The sequence below is a fragment of the Anomaloglossus baeobatrachus genome, chromosome 5 (genome assembly GCF_048569485.1).
Source record: "Anomaloglossus baeobatrachus isolate aAnoBae1 chromosome 5, aAnoBae1.hap1, whole genome shotgun sequence".
Taxonomy (NCBI): domain Eukaryota; kingdom Metazoa; phylum Chordata; class Amphibia; order Anura; family Aromobatidae; genus Anomaloglossus; species Anomaloglossus baeobatrachus.
Genome location: NC_134357.1, coordinates 575,016,859 through 575,032,994, shown reverse-complemented (window position 1 = coordinate 575,032,994; position 16,136 = coordinate 575,016,859). Strand labels below are relative to the sequence as shown.

The 16,136-nt window shown below is 46.6% G+C and overlaps 1 protein-coding gene across 1 annotated transcript; it reads right to left on the bottom strand.

The window, feature by feature from the left end:
* Positions 1 to 5,767: 5,767 nt before the first annotated feature.
* LOC142312426 (uncharacterized) lies at positions 5,768 to 15,795 on the bottom strand. The gene is made up of 3 exons (XM_075351366.1): positions 15,644 to 15,795; positions 15,447 to 15,560; positions 5,768 to 7,088 (listed from the first exon to the last, which is right to left on the bottom strand). The coding sequence occupies exons 1-3, from the start codon at positions 15,774 to 15,776 to the stop codon at positions 6,301 to 6,303; spliced, it is 1,035 nt and encodes a 344-aa protein (XP_075207481.1). The 5' UTR covers positions 15,777 to 15,795; the 3' UTR covers positions 5,768 to 6,300.
* Between the last annotated feature and the right edge of the window lie 341 nt (positions 15,796 to 16,136).

The window sequence follows — 16,136 nt, the reverse complement described above, 5'->3', positions numbered from 1 at the left end:
CGGCTCCTCACTTCTTCTTGTCCGACAAACTGCACCAGTGACGCTATTCTCTCACATTTCCTTTAGACTCTCTCCCCAGCTGTCACTACCTATCTAACCAGAATGTTTAGTCTTTCTCTTTCATCAGGAACCTTTCCTTCATCATTTAAACATACCATCATAACCTCTCTACTTACAAAGCCTTCCCTCGATGAAGTTTTTGAGGGCATTTTAAGGGATGACATGCAAAAATATATTGCAGAAAATAATATGATAACTGACAAAACAGCATGGATTCATGAAAGATAAGTCGTGTCTAACCAACCTGTTGGGGTTCTATGAGGGGGTAAGTGCAAATCTGGATATTGGTAATGCAGCTGATGTGATTTATTTGGACTTTGCAAAGGCATTTGATACTGTACCACATAATAGCCTTATACTAAAGCTCCAGAAGCAAGGACTAGGGGACACAATATGCAACTGGGTAAGGAATTGGCTAAAAGATAGGAAACAAAGAGTAGTCATAAATGCTACATTCTCTAAATGGGCTATAGTCAGCAGTGGGGTGCCGCTGGGATCTGTGCTAGGACCAATTCTTTTTACTCTCTTTATTAATGACCTTGTGGATGGGATTGATAGTACAGTGTCAGTCTTTGCCGATGACACCAAACTATGTAGGATATTAAAAACTGACCTGGATAGTACAATATTACAAAAAGATCTGGATAAGATGTCAGAATGGGCAGATACTTGGCAAATGAGATTTAATGTTGATAAATGTAAAGTAATGCACCTAGGACGGAGTAATCCTATAGCTGCGTATACATTAAATGGAAGTAAACTCGGGACTACAGAACAGGAGAAGGACTTGGGTATTCTCATTACAAATAAGCTGAGCAGCAGCACTCAATGTCAAGCAGCAGCTGCTAAAGCAAACAAGATTTTAGGGTGTATAAAAAGAGAGATTAGATCCCGTGATCCCAACGTATTGTTACCCCTCTATAAATCACTTGTAAGGCCACATCTGGAATACGGGATCCAGTTTTGGGCTCCACATTTTAAAAAGGACATTCAGAAGTTAGAGTCAGTTCAAAGGCGGGCAACTAGACTATTACAAGGAATGGAAGGCCTCCCATATGATGGCAGATTGAAAAAGTTAGATATGTTTAGCTTAGAAAAAAGACGTCTCAGAGGAGATCTCATTTATATGTATAAATACATGTGTGGTCAATATAAAGGACTGGCACATAACTTATTTCTTCCGAAAACAATACTAAGGACCAGGGGGCACTCACTGCGAGTGGAAGAAAAGCGATTCCGACACCTAAATAGGAAAGGGTTCTTTACAGTTAGAGCGGTCAGACTGTGGAATGCCCTACCACAAGAGGTAGTAATGGCAGATACTATAACAGCTTTTAAAAAAGGGCTGGATGATTTCCTCAGTACACAAAACATTGTTGGTTATAAATGACTTAGTGACTAAATGTAGAACTGGTGGAGGAAGGTTGAACTAGATGGACCTAGGTCTTTTTTCAACCTAAGTAACTATGCAACTATGCAACTGTGCTGCTAACTACAGACCGGTTTCTAATCTTCCCTTTATCTCAAAACCTTTGGAACGCTTAGTCCACTCTCAGCTAATCCGCTATCTATCTGAAAAGTCGCTTCTCGATTCCTCTGAATCTGGTTTCCGCTCATTACACTCCATTGAAACAGCCCTCACCAAAGTCTCCAATGATATATTAATAGGAAAATCAAATGGCCACTATTCCCTATTGTTTCTTTTAGATCTATCAGCTGCTTTTGACACTGTGGATCACCAACTCCTCTTCATCATGCTCTGCTCTATTAGACTCAAGGACACCGCTCTTGCCTGGTTCTCATCCTATCTCCCCGACCACTCCTTCACGGTTTCCTTTGCCGCCTCTTACTCCGCTCCTCTCACCCTCACTTTCAGGGTTCCTCAAGGCTCAGTCTTGGGTCTCCTCCTCTTCTTTCTATACTCGCCCCTATTGGAAAAACAAATCAGCAGATTTGGTTTTCAGTTTCATTTCTATGCTGATGACATCCAATTATACACATCCTCTCCAAACATTACCCCTGCTTTATTACGAAATACCAGGGATTGTCTGGCTGCTGTCTCTCAAAGCATGTCCTCCCTCTATCTGAAACTAAATCTCTCCAAAACTGAGTACAATACAAAGGGAAGGGTAAGGGCATGCCCTATCACCAAGGAAAGGGGGGAAGTGGAGACCCCTGACAATAACCTGCAGCTCACCCTCACTGCTCTTACGAACCCTATACAGATTCTGCACCTGTCGCCGAGCAGGAATACCTCAACCTAGGCAAACCCTGATGTGGACCCTAAGTAAGGATGGCGGGTAAGAGCTTTTTGTTTGTCAACACCACTAATGCTAAGGGATACAAAAGGAAACAATACAGGGGAAACACAAATGCTACCATCTGAGCCCAGGTACATAGCAAAAGTCAAACACTTATCTTAGGAGCAGCTACCACAGAAGTATCTGAAAAAACAAGAGGAGACGACCACTGCAGACCACAGCCAGAAACTATAAACCGCATCCAAAGCACCCCAGGGTGAGGTTTATAAAGGAAGTCAGAGGCTGGCAACTAGAGGAAAAACCTGACATTCTAAGGGTCATAGAGTTCGCTACTGCAGAAACAGAGAACTGTCAGATAACAAAACATGCTATCAATCTCTGGGATTTTCGAACACTCACTGCCACTGGATTGTCTGCTGGTCATTACACCTCTGTGACATCCCCTCACTATTTTTGTGTGAAATGCCTATAGCTCTGCCTCAACTCCAGAGGTTCTGAGGCAAAATCATCACATCTAAACAATAGAGAAAGACAGGCATGAAGAATATATATTTTACAATAATTTATTAACAAAACAACAAGTTTTGAAATGCAATTATATACAATGTGATATATTTAAGAATTCCGAACTCCAATCTTGGGCTTCGCTTTTTGGTAAATAAAACAGTGGGCAACCTGTGATTAGTCAATCATATAAATATATTCCAGTATCAAAACATTTTACAAATGTTCCTAAAGGCTCTCGAAATACAGTTATGGCCAAAAGTTTTGAGAATGACACCAAAATTTTTTTTTCACATGATCTGTTGCCCTCTGGTTTTTAATTGTGTTTGTCTGATGTTTACATTACATACAAAAATATAATTGCAATCATATTATGAGTTCCAAAAGGTTATATTGACAGTTAGAATGAGTTAATGCAGCAAGTCAATATTTGCAGTGTTGACCCGTCTTCTTCAGGACCTCTGCAATTCTCCCTGGCATGCTCTCAATCAACTTCTGGACCAAATCCTGACTGATAGCTGTCCATTCTTGCATAAGCAATACTTGCATTTTGCCAGAATTTGTTGGTTTTTGTTTGTCCACCCATCTCTTGATGATTGCCCACAAGTTCTCAATGGGATTAAGATCTGGGGAGTTTCCAGGCCATGGACCCAAAATCTCTATGTTTTGTTCCATGAGCCATTTAGTGATCACCTTTGCTTTATGGCAAGGTGCTCCATCATGCTGGAAAAGGCATTGTTGGGCGCCAAACTGCTCTTGGACAGTTGGGAGAAGTTGCTCTTGGAGGACATTCTGGTACCATTCTTTATTCATGGCTGTGTTTTTAGGCAAGACTGTGAGTGAGCCGATTCCCTTGGCTGAGAAGCAACCCCACACATGAATCGTTTCAGGATGCTTAACAGTTGGCATGAGACAAGACTGGTGGTAGCACTCACCTCTTCTTCTCCTAATAAGCTGTTTTCCAGATGTCCCAAACAATCGAAAAGGGGATTCATCTGAGAAAATGACTTTACCCCAGTCCTCAGCAGTCCACTCCCTGTACCTTTTGCAGAATATCAGTCGGTCCCTGATGGTTTTTCCTGGAGAGAAGTGGCTTCTTTGCTGCCCTCCTTGAAACCATGCCTTGCTCAAAGAGTCTCCGCCTCACAGTGCGTGCAGAAGCACTCACACCAGCCTGCTGCCATTGCTGAGCTAGCTCGGCACTGCTGGTAGTCCAATCCCGCAGCTGAAACAGTTTTAAGATACGGTCATGGCGTTTGCTGGTCCTTCTTGGGCGCCCTGGAGCCTTTTTGGCAACAATGGAAGCTCTTTCCTTGAAGTTCTTGATGATGCGATAGATTGTTGACTGAGGTGCAATCGTTGTAGCTGTGATACTCTTCCCTGTAAAGCGGGCTTTACACGCTACGACATCGCTAATGCGGAGTCGTTGGGGTCACGGAATTCGTGACGCACATCCGGCCGCATTAGCGATGCCGTTGCGTGTGACATCGATAAGCGATTTTGCATCGTTGCAAAAACGTGCAAAATCGCTAATCGGCGACACGGGGGTCCATTCTCAAATCTCGTTACTGCAGCAGTAACGAGGTTGTTCCTCGTTCCTGCGGCAGCACACATCGCTGCGTGTGACGCCGCAGGAACGAGGAAGCTCCCCTTACCTGCCTCCCGGCCGCTATGCGGAAGGAAGGAGGTGGGCGGGATGTTATGTCCCGCTCATCTCCGCCCCTCCGCTGCTATTGGGCGGCGGTTCAGTGACGTTTCAGTGACGTCGCTGTGACGCCGCACGGACCGCCCCCTTAGAAAGGAGGCGGTTCGCCGGTCACAGCGACGTCGCCGGACAGGTAAGTATGTGTGACGGCTGTGGGCGATGTTGTGCGGCACGGGCAGCGATATGCCCGTGTCGCGCAACAGATGGGGCGGGTACCCACACTAGCGATATCGGGACCGATATCGCAGTGTGTAAAGTAGCCTTTAGGCCATTTTTGTGCAGAGCAATGATGGCTGCATGTGTTTCTTTAGAGATAACCATGGTTAACTGAAGAGAAACAATGATACTAAGCACCAGCCTCCTTTTAAAGTGTCCAGTGGTGTAATTCTTACTTAATCATGACTGATTGATCGCCAGCCCTGTCCTCATCAACACACACACCTGTGTTAATGAAACAATCACTAAAACAATGTTAGCTGCTCCTTTTAAGGCAGGAATGCAATGCTGTTGAAATGTGTTTTGGGGGTTAAAGTTAATTTTCTTAGCCAATATTGACTTTGCAAGTAATTGCTGTTAAGCTGATCACTGGAGTATATGCAAATTGCCATTAGAAAAACTTAAGCAGTAGACTTTGTAAAAATGAATATTTGTAGCATTCTCAAAACGTTTAGCCATTACTGTACCCAACTTACTAGCAAAGTTGAGCCAGAATTTCCACTTTGTAAGATCTCAGTGTGCAGAGCGGGATCCCACAAATCTCTGCGCTCATAATTTTGCCAAAATGTATCAACCCCTTATCTCGGAAGGGGGTGGAGATAGTTTATTGAAATGTGGCCAATACATTCTGGACCAAAACTGCAGAGATGTCACAAAATTTCAGCCCTCTATGGCTTTTCGAAAAAAAAAAAAAAATTATTGCAATTTTAAAACGGAATAGTTACAATTGTACCTACTCAGCCGGACAAAGGTTAAACAAGAGAAATTGCTCTCAACTAATCCAGCGCGGTCACTTAGTTTTTTAAGGTTTTAGTGAACTGCTTAAGAAGGATGCCGCAGAGCTGGGGTCGTAGAGCTCACTCTTTCACTGCCAGTGATCGCTGAGGGTTGTGGGATCTGACAACCTGAAAGTTCCTTTTGGGGGATATTAGGGACACTTCCAAAAGTTTTGGTACTGGATTATATTTAGAAAATTCACTAATCTGCGGCTCTCCATTGCTTTAGTAAATAAAAAAGCCAGCCACAGATTTGTGATAAGCACTATTTAAAGAGAAAGTCGTCATTGCGCTAGAAATTGGGGGATATTATCCCCGTAACAGTGTCAGCAGCAGATCTTCCCCATAACAGTGTGTCATGACCACATTTTCTGCTTCAATTTTTTACCTATTTTACTCCTTCAAAACCTAGGTGTGTCTTATGGTCCGAAAAATACGGTAAGTTTAAAAAGAAAGCAAATGGTTCTTTCTCTGACCAATTCCTACTTGAGCAATTGTAGTTGATTTTTGGATAAAAAGCTTTGAATTATAGTACATCATGATGGCTTCTCCCGTGTGACTCATCTGACAACAGGACCTGATTAAAAAACATTTGCCAAATTCTGAAAGCAAGAATGGCTGTTCCGCTCTGTTGGTTTTGTGATGTCGTCAAAATTTGATTTACCAGTTTCAATTATGCACAACTTGAAAAAGGTTCCTTCCCTTTGCGGCTTCTTCACGTTTAACAAGATCTCATTTCTAAAAATTACATGTTCCACATTCAGAACATAAAAATGGTTTATTTTGTGTGATTTTTTTGATGGTAAACAAGACTTGATTTCCTAGTAAAACATTTACCACATTCTGGGCATGAAAATGGCTTCTCCCCTGTGTGAGATCTTTGATGCACAACAAATTTTGATTTCCAATTAAAACATTTCCCACACTCTGAACATGAAAATGGCTTCTCCCTTGCGTGAGATATTTGATGCCAAACAAGTTCTGATTTCCGAATAAAACATTTCCCACATTCTGAACATGAAAATGGCTTCTCCCCTGTATGAGATCTTTGATGCCAAACAAGTTCTGATTTCTGAATAAAACATTTTCCGCACTCTGAGCATGAAAATGGACTCTTACTAGAGTTAATGTTTTCATGGTTAGCAAGTGTTATTCTTCGAGTAAAACATTTTTCACCTTCTGAACATGAAAATGGCTTCTCCCCTGTGTGAATTTTCTGATGTCTAATAAGATGTGATCTCTGAATAAAACATTTCCCACATTTTGAACACAAATATGGCTTCTCCCCTGTGTGAATTCTGTAATGTATAACAAGATCTGATTTCTGAGTAAAACATTTACTGCATTCTGTGCATGAAAATGGCTTCTCCCCTGTGTGAGTTTTTTGATGATCGGAATTTTGGACTTGTTTGAAAAGATCAGATGATAGATTTTTCCTAGGAAGGACTGGAGGTATATCTGGGACACCAACATGCTCTTCATATATATCATGTGTGATATTTTGACCATCTGTTTTAAATTCTGAAGATATTAGAGGTCCATCTGAACTCCCAATACAGTCATCTGCTAAAAATAAACACAATGTTATTATTTAATAATATTATTTTGAAAGTACATTTTTTTAAACCATAACAGCAGAAAATAAAATTAGGTAAAAAATTATTCCGAATCTGTTTTCCAATTTGGAGATCTAAGAGTTACATCTTTGTTAATTCAGACCTCCCATTCCTATATCAAAGATATGTCTCCAGTAGTACCAGTTCTCTGAAATGTGCTGCAATAAATAATCTGAGTGATTGTCACAATGTGACTGCAGGATAACAAAAGACAGAGGACTTCTATACTGTCCCTTATGCTAGAAGACCCTAGGCTATCCTTAACCTCTGGATTACTCCTGAAGGAGGAAATACCAGAGTCTTGTGCCTTACTATTCTCCTGACCAGATCTAATCTGTTATCTCCCTAGTGAATGAAGGGGCAGGAGTATGATGGAAACACAGATTAAAACAGACAGGAAAACCAAAATTCAGACACAATGCAAAATAAAGAGTGAGAGACTAAAAAGAAAAGCAAAAAGCAGGAAGGCAGCAACAAAAAGACAGCAAAGATTAACACCACAACTGCTCACAGAAATAATGCACAACAACCACCAGTTAGTTTGTATCACAACACGTCACCACACCTGTATACAAGGCTAGATTAAGGTTGGTGGGGGCCCCTGGGAAGAAAATCTGGTGGGGGCCCCATAACGTTAACATTTTTAGCCATAACAGTAGAGCGCGAACTGTAGTATTTAGATATAAATCCAATGAACATTTATCTTATCCTGTTCTGCCACATTCAGATTTACAGTACTACAATACAGATACAGTCCAGGACAACTCACAGCCGTCACTAATACACAGAAAGTAGAGTTAAAGGGGTTATCTGGCTTCTTTGACTTTTTTTTTTTTTATTTCCCTATTGGGCTACATTGGGGCAGGTAAGTAGATAGAGACCACTTACCTGCCCTGCTGTCAGCCCCTCTCCCCCGGCTCAGAGTGGTCATGTGACCACTCCTGCCGCGATTTTGCTGCTTCCGGTCATTTCTTGTCAACATGGGCAGGGCCATGTTGACATGCAAATGTGGAACAGCATGTTGCCGCCCTGCTGGGCTGTACAGTATGAGGAGTCCCTGCACCCTCCCACACATTCCCCTGCACCTCTTTTACTCTCCAGTAACCTCCCCCCTGCACTGCTGTGGGGTCCGTGACCTGGGGGAGGGGCCTGGCGGCAGCTGCCATGGTGTCAGCGCCAGCACCAGGCCCCCTGCCCAAGATCGCACATTCAAATGTACTGGCATCGCAGATCACAGATGCCGGTACATTTGAAAGTGCTGATGAGAAGCAGCGCAGCGCTGCTTCTCATCACTGTCCCTCTGGCTGTCTGTGCTCTCTTCAGCACAGCGGTGACGTCACTACTGTGCTGATATGGCCAGAGCACAGACAGCGCGCGAACGTGCAGGAGCGGCGGGGACCGAGGACGGGTGAGTATGTACTCCCTACATGTGTTCCCTATGGGGGGGGGTGCGCAGAGCCATATGTGTGCAGAGCCATATATGTGTGTGTGTGCAGAGCCATATATGTGTGTGTGTGCAGAGCCATATGTGTGCAGAGCCATATGTGTGCAGAGCCATATGTGTGCAGAGCCATATGTGTGCAGAGCCATATGTGTGCAGAGCCATATGTGTGTGTGTGCAGAGCCATATGTGTGCAGAGCCATATGTGTGCAGAGCCATGTGTGTGCAGAGCCATATGTGTGCGTGTGCGGTGCAGAGCCATGTGTGCGTGTGCGGTACAGAGCCATATGTGTGCGTGTGCAGAGCCATATGTGTGCGTGTGCAGAGCCATATGTGTGCGTGTGCAGAGCCATATGTGTGCGGTGCAGAGCCATATGTGTGCGGTGCAGAGCATACGTGTGCGGTGCAGAGCCATATGTGTGCGTGTGCGGTGCAGAGCCCGATGTGGGGCTGTTATTTGCAATGCTGTAGTGATAACAGGTCAGGTGCTGGGGAAGAATACTGACAGGGAATGTGTGTGCGGGGGGCGGGCAGAGGGCGAGGCTGGACACTGGGGTGGGTGGTGACAGCTCTGGCTGAGGTTTTGCACAGGAAGTGGTCATGTTTGCTGGATCTGAATGTAAACAAGAAGCTGCAGAGAATAAAGGGATAATTCAAGAGGAACAAAAGGTAGAAAACAAAAAATAACAATGTAGGTGTGATTTATGACAATACAGCACAGATAAACTCAAAAATTTTTGTTAAGCTAATGTCGGACAACTCCTTTAAGGCTGCTTTACACGTTTCAATTACATATGCGATCTCGTATGCGATCGCACACGCCCCCATCGTATGTGCAGAACGGGCAATTTGTTGCCCGAGTCGCACAAACGATTAACCCCCGTCACACTTATCTTCCAAACGACCTTGCTGTGGGCGGCGAACATCCACTTCCGGAAGTGGGAGGGACGTTCGGCGTCACAGCGACGTCACACAGCAGCCGGCCAATAGAAGCGGAGTGGCGGAGATGAGCGGGACTTAAACATCCCGCCCACATCCTTCCTGCCGCATTGCCGGCAGGACGCAGGTAAACTGTGTTCATCGTTCCCGGGGTGTCACACGGAGCGACGTGTGCTGCTACGGGAACAATGAACAACCGGACGTTCAATTTTTAGAAATTGAACGACGTGTATGCGATCAACGTTTTAACGCACAATCAGGGTCGCACGTAGCTGTCACACACTACAATATCACTAACGATGCTGGATGTGCGTCACTTACGACGTGACCCCGCCGACACATCGTTACATATATTGTAGCGTGTAAAGCCCGCTTTACTCACATATTTTTTATTGATCCCAATGTTAAGGCAGCCAGGACCGGCTCCAGGTTTTTGTGGCCTCCGGGTGAAAAAGTCTCAGTGGACCCCACCAACACACAGACACGCACATACAGGCATACGTACATATACATATTTGAAGACAAATTCAGAAAAATACATATAAACAGACAAATATATGCACAGTCATATACACTGACATACATGCAGACACAGACGCATTAGGGCTTATGCGCACGTTGCGTAATTCCATGCATTTACGCTGCGTATAGCACTGCAGTGTAAATACATGCGTCCTGCGTCCCCTGCACAATCTATGTAGATTGTGCATGATACGTGCACACGTTGCTTTTATGAACGCAGCGATTTGGGTGCTAAAATGTTGACCCAAATCTGTGCGTTCATAAAATGAGCATGTCAATTATTCCGTGCGCTATGCATGCAGCTCCCACTCTGTCTATGGTGGGGGCAGCAGCCATAGCGCATGAAATCGGCTTTTTTTGTGCAGAAAAACTGCATCCATTATGCAGTGTTTCTGCAGCGATTTGACGCGCACATGTGCTGTCAAATAGCTGCAGAATATTCAGCAGTTATATGCGCATGAGCCCTTACAGGTATTAATATGGGGAAGTCGCCAGCAGCCTCACTCACCTCTCCCGCTTGTTTCCGTCCAGCTCCTTCAGGACATGTGGCTGTGTTTCACGATGGCTGTCACTAACAGACATGACTGCACACTGACAGCACTGCTGTATATACATCACAGGAGGGGCTGGGGGCTACAATATATACATTACAGGAGGGGCAGGGGGCATAGCCGTTACCGGAGTGGCAAACAGCTCTGGTAGTGTACTCACTACTGGGATGGGTGACATAGCGTTCTGGGGGACCCATATAGTTCTGGGGGGGGGGGCGCACAAACTGCTCTAATTCATATATACACACACAGTACTGCTTCTTACACTCACAGCTCTGACACACACACACAGCTCTGACACACACACACACAAATACAATGCACCCCCCATTACTCAATATACACACACACACACACACACACACACACACACAATGCACCCCCCATCAGCCCCTACACACACACACACACACACACAATACAATGCACCCCCCATCACCCTCTACACACACACACACACACAATGCACCCACCCATCACCCCCTACACACACACACAATGCACCCCCCCATCACCCTCTACAAACACACACAATGCACCCCCATAACCCCCTCCCCACACTCAATACAATGCACCCTCCATTACCCCTCCCCCCACACACACACAATACAATGCAACCCCCATCACCCTCTACACACACAAATTACACTGCCCCATCCCTACACACTCCTGCCTCCCCCTCCCTCGGAATACAGTACTCCTCCTCTGCCTGTCACAAAGCTGTGTTCCTTCACAAATGTTCCCAGCTATGTGTCTTTAGCCCCTCCCCACTCATCCCCATTAATTAAACCTGTCTGTTCAGCTCCTTCATGGACCGCTCGCTTCCTGATGCGCCCTTTGTGTGGCGCCCGCAGCACTGTGCTGACGTCAGCAAGGTGCTGATCTCATCACATTGCTGCACGTCGGGGGCAGGGCCCAGTCCCAGCGCTCTGTTCAAATGTATTTACTTCTGAAAGACGCAAATACATTTGAATAGAAATAGAAGCAGGAAGCTGCGGGCACCGGCTCTGCTGCGCTCCTCTGCACTGTGTACATGCCGGGCACACAGCAGCGCGCTGCCTCCTGCTCCTACTAGTGTGCCTGGCATGTACACACTGCTGAGGAGCGCAGCGGGGACAGCAGATAGAGCGGCCCACTACACCGTGCCTCTGCTTCTAGGGGGGGGCAGCTGCCCCCCCTGCCCCTCGCTGGGTACGGCCGCAGCACATAGCAGGGAGCTCATTGACACACCTCTGACCCCGGAAGTGCAAGCGCTGGTACTTCCGGGGTCAATCAGCGTCCTGTGCCCGCAGTTTGTTTTTGCGTCTTAAAGACGCAGATACAAATAAATAGCGGTGCACCAAACACCCCCCACCCCCCTTCCTGAAAACACAGCTGATTTATTAGACTGTCTTTACGGAGGGGGAGAGGGTGTGGAGAAAAAAAAAAAAAAATGCTGACAGGTGCCTAGTGGCAAGTATGGCCCTGGTGGTGGGGGCCCCCTTAGAAGCTCTTTTGGTGGGGGCCCCGGGGCTGGAGCCCCGCCTGCCCCGCCTATAATCCGGCCTTGCCTGTATAGGTAAACTATAGCTGGAATTAATGGCAAATACAGGAGGGGAGCAAATGACATGGGCTCCCCTACAGCATGTGATCAAAGATATTAACAAGCAGCCCAGCAGAGAATAACCTTGCTAGACTAGATAGACATCAGGGTGCTTTACACGCTGCGACATTGCTACGATATATCGTCGGGGGTCACGGTGTTTGTGACGCACATCCGGCATAGTTAGCGACATTGCAGCGTGTGACAGCTATGAGCGACGATCAATCGCAAAAACAGCAAAAATCGTTGATCGTTGACACGTCGCTCCTTTTCATAATGTTGCTCGTGGTGCATGTGTGACGCCCTGGACCACCAGGGGTCACAGGTCACAACACCACCTACACCCCCACCACACTAGGCAGGTAACACGTGTCACACATAAAGCCCTGATTGCCTCCCTCAGTGTTAGACAGGCACACCAGGTGGGCGAAGTCAGGCGGAAAGACACGCCCAACGAGGAGTCTGTTGGCCTGAGGCAGGAAAACAGTAGTTCAGTTTAGTTTGGAGTTGGAGAGTGGTAGTTGAGGAGTTCAGTACAGCTCTGTGCTGGGCCTGGGTCGGAGCCCAGAGCCCTTGACACAGTCAGGTAGGCAGACGGCAGGGGCCGCCTGCAGGAGACCGGGAACACGACCGGTGGAATCGTAGGGACCAGGACAGGGTAGGAGCCCGCCGGAACCGAACCGGGGAGCCAACAGTTTACCGGGGCACCAGGAAGGGTACTCAGACCCTGACTAGGCCGTGGGCCACCATTTAGTCAAATTAACTGATTGAGGATCTGGACCTCCCAGGGTTCTTTCCCACCAAAGTCCCGATTGACGGCAACAGCCCAACCTGACTGGATAGTAGCCACCGCCAGAGGCCAGAGATCCAAGGGCCAGCGCCTGCGGGCAAAGGAGCTCCTTCGGCAAACCCGCTGGGGAGCGGACCACCTGTGCTTAGGCACCGTGGTCCACTTACACTTAGGTGCAGGAGAAAGGGGGACTCTGCCAACCCGCCTAGTGAAGTGCAGCCGGCTGTGGGCCACCCGTCTTCCACCACGTTTGGTTTACCATTGACTCCGTGTGCATCAATTGTGAGTACCACACTGCAGCCCTGCGCCAGCTTCCCGCTAACGGGCCCTGGGACACACCGCCCACGGAGGGGTTAACATCCGAAGCTGCGCCCTGCCATCGCTCCCGGGAGCCCTCCATTTTTACCGCAGCGGTGGTGTGCCATTATCACCACAACCTGTGGGTGGCGTCACGAGCAATCACCCGTAAAATCCCGCGTCCCCGCGTGCAGCGCCAGCCTCCCCCTTTTACTGAGCGAAGTGACCCCGGGTCCGTGGAAGGCTCGAGCCACCGCCCGCAGAACGAGCACGGATCCGAGCGGCTCAGCGGTCGCAGCCGAGGCCGCGGGGCGGTACACATGCCGCTGGTTGTTCGTCGTTCCTGCGGCATCACACATCGCTATGTGTGACACTGCAGAAACGACGAACTGCTCCTTATCTGCGTCCACCGGAAAGGACGGAAGGAAGGAGGTGGGCAGCATGTTCCGGCAGCTTATCTCCGCGCTTCCTCTGCTATTGGGCAGCCGTTTTGTAACGCCGCTGTGAGGTCGAATGCACCTCCCCCTTGAAGGAGTGATTGTTCGGCGGTCACAGCGGCGTCGCTCAACAGGTATGTGCGTGTGACGCTGCCGTAGCGATATTGTTCGCTACGGCAGCGATCACTACATGTCGCACGAGCGACAGGGGCGGGTGCTATCGCACACGACATCGCTAGGAATCGCTAGTGATGTCACAGCGTGTAAAGCATCCTTTATTGTGTTGATCACAGACATCAATGAAGTTAACAGGCAATGTTCCACAATTTGTAGTTTCTACAAATCCTGATGCCGCCATGGTGGTTGACAGTTAACGATGCCTGCAAAAATATCCTTGTGACATTGAACCACAACATAGACTATTTCAAAGAGATTTTTTTTTGAAGGCGAAAATAAAATAGTCAAAGCCACATGTAATAAAAAACTATTAGCTCCTATGTGACAATTCCCCTGTATCTGCTCCATTCTATAATTCCTGCTGCTGCGCGACTGATCAGGGAGGAGTAGTGAAAAAACACATCTTATATCATCAACTTTTCTTGAACGTTTATGGATTGTTGTAATTAATTTTATATTTTGAACATCCAAAGAGCACCAATACAGCAGCGATAGGGAACTTAGTAACTCTTCAGTATCCCGCAATCGACTCACAAGGTGTCGACTGGAGTTCTGATGTTGCTGTCAAAAATTGACAGTCAAGTTTAAAAGGCTGAGAGCCGCCTGTTAGAAACATATGTCGGATATTCAACGGGGTTCTCTGGGACTGTAACGCTGATGGCCTATCCTTAGGCTTTGTAACCAAAGCAGGTAGCAGGGTCTTGTGGTCTGTGTAGATAAACATTAGGGCTCCAAATCATCAAGACCGTACACTACAAAATGACGTCAGGGACTGGAGTGAGATTTCTGACATAGGGAACGCTCCAGTTTTTTATGAAGTAGAGAAGCGGTGACACCACACCCTTCTTCTGACCAAGCAATGTCAATTTTGGCAAAGCTGGTAAAAATTGTCGTGAACACCCACACACCAGCCTGTCTCCTCTTCAGCTTTAGACTCGTGCAATTAAGAGACCTTTGGTCACATGATGTGATGTTTAAAAAGTTCTTAAGTAGTTCTATAATCGGCAAATAAACACCGGGCCCTAGGCGAATGGGGGCCTTGTGCAATTGCCCAGTTTGCACTCCCTTTCCCCTAATGGCAGTCGTACATGCCAGCCTGTCTTCTCTTCAGTTCTTTTAGACTCCTGCAATTAAGAGACCTTTGGTTACATCATGTCACATGACTTTGAAGTCATCAAAGGTCCTTAAACAATCAACCTTAGAATACAACTGATGGGGTCACTAAGAGTGGGGTTCCTGAGAAATTGTGCAGTTTGACTCCTCCCAACGCTGGCCCTGACTGTAACTAGGGCTTATTTTTGAAGTAGGGCTTAAATTTCACCCATTCTCCAAAAATCCCATAAAATCATGCTAGGGCTTATTTTTGGTGTAGGTCGTATGTTCTGGGAAACGGTATTTATGAACCCTCTGCAGGATTTTGAGTTGCCTTCATAACGACATAGAGAAGGCACTAGAAACAAACAGCAGAAGAAGCAGAAGCAAAGAAAATACAGGTGAAAAAACCCAGAGCAGAAAGTCTAAAAATGTAAACACAAAATTAGTGCAGAAAGTACATGAGTAGATATCTCTTACTGTATAGAGCTGGAGGAAACACATCCTGAGGAACACCGGGATCTTCTTGTTTACAGTCCTGTGGGAGAAGAGGACGGGGACATCTCTCTGGTGTTGTCCTCTTACTGGATAGAACTGGAGGAGACACATACAGGAACTGAATTCATTCCTTACATACAGATAATTATAGGCCGTGTGTATTTAGTCCTGTCTATTACCTGGTGATGTGAGGGGCTGGGGAACCTCCATCATGACGTCCTTGTACGGGTCTTTGTGTCCTTCTAAATACTCCCACTCCTCCATGGAGAAATAGACGGTGACGTCCTGACACCTTATAGGAACCTGACACATACAATGATACCGCACCCCCGATCCCTTCATAGCGTTACTGTATAATGTCCCAGCATTCCCAGCAGTGTCACCTCTCCAGTCAGCAGCTCAATCATCTTGTAGGTGAGTTCTAGGATCTTCTGGTCATTGATGTCCTCATGTATCGGGGGGGGGTGAGGTGGAGGCCCCGTGATTGGCCTCTGGGGTCTTCCCCATCCCTCAGACACAGGGGCCTGACAGCGCTCACTAGAGGTCTTCTTCACTACTGTGTAATCCTGGTTATGGAGAGACACAGTAATAAATCTCACTCCAGACATTTCCAGAGTCCTCACCTCTCCAGTTCTGTCCATCTGTTATTCCCATAGATAAGAATGATGTAAT